This window comes from Amborella trichopoda, chromosome 10, assembly GCF_054954075.1.
Source record: "Amborella trichopoda isolate Santa Cruz 75 chromosome 10, AtrichopodaSantaCruz75HAP2 v2.0, whole genome shotgun sequence".
NCBI lineage: Eukaryota > Viridiplantae > Streptophyta > Magnoliopsida > Amborellales > Amborellaceae > Amborella > Amborella trichopoda.
In genome coordinates, this window is record NC_142345.1 from 30,656,250 (window position 1) to 30,663,693 (window position 7,444).

A 7,444-nucleotide genomic window follows, 5' to 3' on the forward strand; every position below is an offset into this window, starting at 1 on the left:
ATTTCCATTTGTGGTTAATATCTACCATGTAAATGGAGGTTTTGGATTTTATATGGCCTCTCACAGTGTAATAAGTTGTAGTGTAGTGGCTCTAGGAACCAATATTACTGCTGTTTTCTTAAGGATATAGAAGGGCCCATCACATGAGTTTGGCCCAATTAAGACCACCACCCAACTGCACCACTTGGATATGTAATGCATTAAATGTACATTGTCCCACCCCCTTCCACAATTAGGTGTGGCAACAGGTCGGATCGGGTCGGACCAGACCGGACCCAGACTTGATAGGACCTGAACAGAAAAATAATAAAAAATATGAATTTAAATACTATGTTAAATACACACATGTATTATTTAATGGGTGCGGTTTGTATAGAGCCTACGCTCTAAACAATAAAATTAGGGCTTACCTTCAAATATTATCAAAAAATGTGCTTTCAATGCTAAAAATCTTTATGATTGTCTTAAAATATATTTTCATCTTTATTTATAAATTTTAAAGCTTCAAAAATAGTGTAGATTGACAGATCTATGAAATCTTGAAAATTGACGATTCAAAAGTGCATTACAAAATACCCTATTTCCAAAACTTGAAATCTATTTTTTTTCTCATGTCCATGCAGCTTGATGTCGAGGTTATCAATTTGAGGATATTTGGGTATCAAAACAACCTCTTCTAGTGAAATTTGTGAGGTAGGCTCTAATTTGATTGTTTAGAGCCTCGGCTCTATATAAACTTTTCCCTTATTTAAATATTATAACCAAAATATATAATCATATTTATTTAAATATTTTATATTTAGATACTATGAATAATAACACTATTCGGGTTTGGTATGGATCGGTACCACATGAACCCAGACCCAAAGAGTGTTCTCGTCCAATATTTGGACCAAGACCTGATCCGTGGGGTCCAAATTTTGGACCCATACCCGGACCCATGTTGAGTCCAGGTCCATTCCAGCCCCTATCCATAAGCTTCAATGGATAAGCACGGCTCCTTGCCCTTGTGATCTCTCTCGCTCTCTCTCTCAAGTCTCAACGCACCCTCCATCCTCTCCCACTCCTACAAATAGGGGTGATTCTAGGTGATATTCTCATCCTTCTCTTTTATCAAGTGCTTCTTGCTCATTGAAAATGGCTTCTAAGACTCTTTTCATCCTATTAACACTCTTGATTGCCTTCCTCCTCACCTCTTCTGACGTTTGTGCTAAGGCGGTCAATGAAAATAAGCCAGAGAAGAAAGAAGTTGATGCTGGTAAGTGGTGTCATTGCATTTACAAACACGTAGTTTAGTTGTGTATATGCAGTGTTTTCCAATAACTTTTGCATATTTAGTTAGATATGGAAATGCATTAGATGATGACTGTGAAGGTTTCACATCCTCTACCCAAAGTCCACAAACACAAAATGTGAATGTCTTTGTTTGGAAGAACTACGCCTTCCAGCCGTCCGCTGCGATATCAGACGGCTGGGGCGATGTGAAGTTTCCTACAGAAGATTAACAATGCTTAGTTGTATAGGTAAATACATTGACTCACCATGAATGCTATATAAGAACTCCAGAAATAATTGTTAAATTTCATTTTAAATTTTGCCATTATTTTTCTGACCATTTGAAGATTTGTGCATGCCGTAGCGGCCTAACTATTCTTCTTTGTATCATTCCGAGTTCATCAGATGTCTAGGATTGCATCACTAAATCAAATATTAGCAATTAAATGAGGGATAAATATACATTATGTTCATAAAAACACGTCCTAATTGTTCACGATGAAGATTTTTCAATGACTCCAAAAATCTTATTCTCATTTTTTTCTCGCTAAAAAATGACCAGTCACGCATGTTTCACTGTTGCAGAGGAAGTTGTAGATACGGAAGCTGCACAAACAGAGCAATACGGTGGTGGATACGGCCCCGGCTATGGTGGGCGCGGTGGTGGAGGCTATGGTGGGCGTGGTGGTGGATACGGCGGTGGGCCTGGCTATGGTGGGCGTGGTGGTGGATACGGCGGCGGGCGTGGTGGTGGATATGGCGGCGGCGGGCGTGGTGGTGGTGGATGCGGCTACAGACGCCAATGCTGTGGCTATAGGGGGTGCTATTGTTGCTCCCAAGCTGAGTTCGACGCCCTCGCCAAAGCACAAGTGAGCACTCTGGCCAAGCCCCACAACTAGACTTTCAGTCTAATGGGGCCTGTGTGTTTGTTTACAAGTCATGTACTTATTATACAGTATCTGCAGTGAATAAAGGGCACTTTGAGCTTGCCCTACCTTAAGGTTATCTATGCATAACCTTGTGCTATGTGGATTTTATATGTAGCCCTTTTGTGAATGGTTTATAAGTATCTTACCTTGTGTCATTGATGATATGAGTCTGATGTTATTTTTCTTTTTTCTTTTTCTTTTTTTTTTTTGTTATTGCCTATTTATTTTCTGGTTGGAAAAGAGGTATTGCTTTAGTCATGATAAGTAGAGAAAAGTAGTATTTCTTTTGGTTAAATACTTATATTTGGTCTCATATTTTGGATAAAGTTGATGGAGAATGCGGCAAGTAGCAACTAGCTAATGGCTTCAGTTTATCAGTTTAAGAAATGATATCATTTCAAACTGGAAATTTTTTGTTCATTTGTATCTAATTTATGCTATAATAAAATAATTGGATTTTCAATTATTTCAACAAATGTCATATTTTATAACAAAAATGTTGATAATGAATATTCTTCATTATATTCATTCCTTAAATTGTGAATATTCTTTGTTTCAAAATCCCTAATGAAAATTTAGGATCAGATATTTCAATTTTAAGAAAGGAGTTTGCCGTCTCACTTTATCTTTAGTTTTGACTTTTGAGAAACAGAATCTAGGAAATTGCTCGAGATAAACAATTATGTACTTAATATGCTTAGAGATAGAGATTGAAAGAAGAATATGATGATCTGTGATTTCTTAAGAGCCAGTTTGGATGTTAAATATAAAGAACCTTCACATTAAAAATTTGTAAGCTTGATTGAAATATCTTCTTGCTTTATTTTATTATGTACTAGATTTTTTGGATGTCTTTAAAAATATTAGAAGCAGATTTTATTCATTAATTGTCCTTATTGAACTTCACTCCTTAATAAAAGGGTGCAGTTTGTATTGAGCCTAAGCTCTAAACAATCAAATTAGAGCCTACCCTCAAATAGTATCGAGAAATGTGGTTTCAGTACCGGAAATCTTTGTGATAGCCTTAATATATAAATAAAGTTTTAAACTTTAAAATAGTGTCGATCAATAGATCTTTGAAAACTTGAAAATCTTGCAAATTAACGGTCAAAAAATGCGTAACAAAATACACTAATTCCAAAATTGTTTAGATCCTTTATATAAACGTTTCCCTTAATAAAAATTTCTACCAACCTTGCTAACTTTTTTATGTACGGGTCTATCAAAGAAATGTTGTAGAAAAGAAATGTAGTTATTCACAATGCATAGAAAAATGGGAAAATAAAGACAGATGATTGTAAATAAGGATTTTATCACAAAGAAAAGTATAATGGGATTGAGATTGTTTACCTTTTGTACAAAGTGGCCACAATTAATCCTAACCATTGAATGTGAAATTGGGAGGCTGCATTACGCCATTGACAAAATTCAAAGTTCAAAAGAAATCTTCTTATTATAATACAATTTCAAGTTAAAAAACAAAAAAAACAAAGAGAAATCGTATGCATTTAATATAACAAGAGTCAAAACCCAATCCATAGTTAACATTCCCAAAGTATAAAATCATTGACGAAATTTTACCCTATATCATCATATTGACTAAAAGTAAGTTATAAAATATCACATCCAAAATTATTGGTAATTTGATTGTTAGCCACACAATTGTACTACGGTAAATAGAATTATAAGTAATTATGCCCTTTTGTTTTGGCGATCATAGTCATCCCAAAGTGTATTAGCAATGCATTCTTGCTACTCCATGTTATCTCTCTATCGGTCTGATGATCTACACTACCACACCGAATTGATTTGAAATTATTTTTCTTCAATTGGTTTAAATTAATGATCCTTAACATCCTCGTTGTAGAGCCAGCCATTGCAACTTATTACAATTCAAATATGATCATATAAAGTGCAAACAACAATGACTCCTCCGACTTGTTTATAAACAACAATAACTCCTTGCCTACAAAGGCTTTAGAGAAAAGGAAACCAAGAGTCATGGACTCATAGAACACTTCTCTAATCTTTGAGAGTTTGCAATAGCAATCATTTTGTTTCTCTACGAAGCTTTGGAACTTTATAGGGAGAGAAATAGAAGAAATAAATCATTTTCTCGCAGACAACCAATTTGGTTCCATATTTTTTTCTTCACCTACCATGTAGGAAATAGAAGAAAAAAAATGTGGAACCACATCGGTTGTTTGTTTGCAAGAAGGAACTCCAGTAGTTTTCGTTTGCAGTCTCGTACAAACCCTTTACAAAGGGCGTGCTCTGCCCTTCAAAAATCTCAAGCGTGTTTTGCCCTCCAAATCTCTATCAAAATTTGACTTGCAAAATTTCTGCAAAGCCGCAAACTTGCAAAGAAACAACCTTTTGTGCAAATCAAATATCTGTGCAAGCTTCTTATGATGCGGTGAGCGTGGAAGAACATACGATCTTCATATTGCAGCAATTTTCAAAGTAAATCTCAGTTTGCACCAATTTGAAACCGGCCCTTTGCTGCAGCATCTAGTCTTTCTAAACTGGGGAAATCTTTAACTTAAATTAAGTAATCTCTAAGTTTTTTTCTCTAAAATGGGGATTAGAATTTCGATTCAAACATTGTAATGCAACCAAATTGGAAAGACGAACATTATTTCCTCTTCTGAGATACGGCCTACTACTCAAGGTAATTTTACTTTGCACATATCCTCTACTAATTGTCAATCCTATGTCATTGGCCAATGGGACTATGGTACCAGTTTGTGGAGTAGGAAATATTAGCCTTTTTTCTAAAGACAAGCCATTTGAAGTTTTATATATGGTTGCAGTTGGCATATGGATGCATTCGTAGCTGTAGAGGCAAGGTGCACCTTCAAATTTATCATAGTATATAACTTTGATGTAAAATGTTCTTAGGATTATTTCAAAATCTATTTTTATATCTAATTATAAAATTTTAAACTTCAAAAATGGTTAAAATCAAGTAGATCTATAAACATATGAAAATCCTGAAAATGGATGGTGTAGATAATATGTTGTAAAATGCACTATTTTTGATACTCAAAATCTTTTATTTTTCATGATTATATATCTCGATGTCGCGATGATCACTCAAAGGGTTTTTCAACTTTAAAACTACCTTTTTTCGATGGATTTATGAGGTGCATCCGTAGTTCTACATTACAAGGTTGCATCCTTATATAAACTTTTTCTTTTATATATTCCTTCTTCCATTCGAATACTTTGTCAGTTAGTCAAATCACAAAAGCCTATAATTGCTTGGCTGTTTTTTCTACTGACACAGTTGTTTTTGAAGATCGGGTATCTAGGAAGAAGATTGGTGAGGGTAACCAATCACATGAGTTGTACCTATTGGATCAAACCTCAAAAAAAAAAAAAAAACCAGGAAAAGTGCAATCCGAGGACAATACATGGTATTGCAGATTGGGACAACCCTCTGATAGAATTATGAAACAAGTGGTCTCTAGTATCGATACATCATTTGCATCTTGTGAGGTATGTCGGTATGCAAAACAAACCAGATTTCCATTACCAAATTCCGATAAAATCAGCAAAAATGACTTTGATATTATTCATTCAGACTTTTGGGAAATGCTCCAGTTGATTCCTTTTTTGATTTTGGATATGTGATTTCTTTTATCAATGATAGAACTCGTTATGTTAAGATTTATTTGCTGAAGTTCAAGAGTGATGCATTCATTGCCTTTAAGGAATTTCATGCCATGGTCAACAATCAATTTGATGCTAAGGTGAAAATTTTCAGAACTGATAATGGTACTGCATATACAAATAGACTTTTTCTTCATATTTGATTGATTATGGGATCATTCACTAGATGTCATCTTTAGAGACTTAATGGAATTGCTAAGAGAAAAAACAGGAACCTTCTTGAAGGAACACGTGTTTTACTATTCCAAAATCATATTGGCCTGAGGGTATATTTACTGCTTGTCATCTGATAAATCGACTACCGACTAGAATCTTGGATAACAAAAGCGCCTATGAAGTGTTGCATGGTTGTCCTCCTATTGTTCATCATTTAAAGATATTTGGTTGTGAATGCTTTGTGCACTTGTCAAAAAATCATAGAGATAAACTTTCTAAGTGATCCATTAAATGTATATTCATAGGATATTCACCTACCAAAAGGAGTTAAAAATGCTATGAACTAAAAACTAGGTGAATGTATGTTTCGCGAAATGTTGAATTCAATGAACAGACATCTTATTTTCAAACTGATAAGCCTCAGGGGGAGAATAGCAAAACAACCTCTATCCAAAATCTCCCAAAAATAAGTGATCACAATTCTAGAGTCAGAAATCATTAAGAACACCACCCCTAATCGAGAACTACCTCAACTTCTATCTGCAGAATCCATTCTTGAAACCCAAGAAAACTTCAACGAGGAGGAAAATTTAAATGAACATCAGGAGAAAATTCTTCCTCGTGACTTCCAGCCAGGACGATATGGTCATACTACTTGACCTCCCTCTAGTTTAAAGGATTATTATACTTATTATGCCAAGAAAAACAATCACAAAATACGTTATCCCATTGAAAAACAGATGGATTTTAAGAAATTATCTCCTAAGTATAGTACTTTTTTTACCAAAATTTCCTCAATTAAAGAACTTATTAGTGTCGAGGAAGCTAATTCTCATGCAATATGGAGAACTGTTATGAAAGAGGAATTTGTTGCTTTAAAAAAAAATCATACTTGAGATGTTGTGACTCTTCCTAAAGAGAAAAAACCTGTTGGCTGCAAGTGGGTCTATAAAACGAAATACAAAAGTGATGAAACTATCGAGAGATACAAGGCGAGACTTGTTGCAAAGGGATTCACCCAAACCTATGGTATTGACTACAATGAAACATTTGCTCATGTGGTCAAAATGAATACAATGAAGGTTTTACTTTCTATTGCTGTCAACAATGACTGGCCTTTATATTAACTAGATGTTAAAAATGCCTTCTTACATGGAGATTTGGAAGAAAAAGTTTACATGAAACTTCCTCTTGGTCATCCTCAAGAAGGTAACAAAACTTTAGCTTGCAGGCTCAGGGAAATAATCTATGGGCTTAAACATTCTCCCATGACCTGGTTTGCAAAGTTAAGTCAAGCTCTCCTTGATATAGGGTTTTCTCAGAGTATTGTTGATTCATCCATGTTTGTAAAAATAAAGCAATCTGGGAATGTTATTGTCCTTATCTATGTTGTTGACATTGTTATAATA

At 34.7% G+C, this 7,444-nt stretch overlaps 1 protein-coding gene across 1 annotated transcript; it reads left to right on the forward strand.

Moving 5' to 3' along the window:
* Window positions 1-1,001: 1,001 nt before the first annotated feature.
* LOC148780137 (uncharacterized) lies at window positions 1,002-2,368 on the forward strand. Its single transcript, XM_088849531.1, has 2 exons — window positions 1,002-1,258; window positions 1,861-2,368. The coding sequence occupies exons 1-2, from the start codon at window positions 1,138-1,140 to the stop codon at window positions 2,172-2,174; spliced, it is 435 nt and encodes a 144-aa protein (XP_088705657.1). The 5' UTR covers window positions 1,002-1,137; the 3' UTR covers window positions 2,175-2,368.
* The last annotated feature ends 5,076 nt before the right edge of the window (window positions 2,369-7,444 follow it).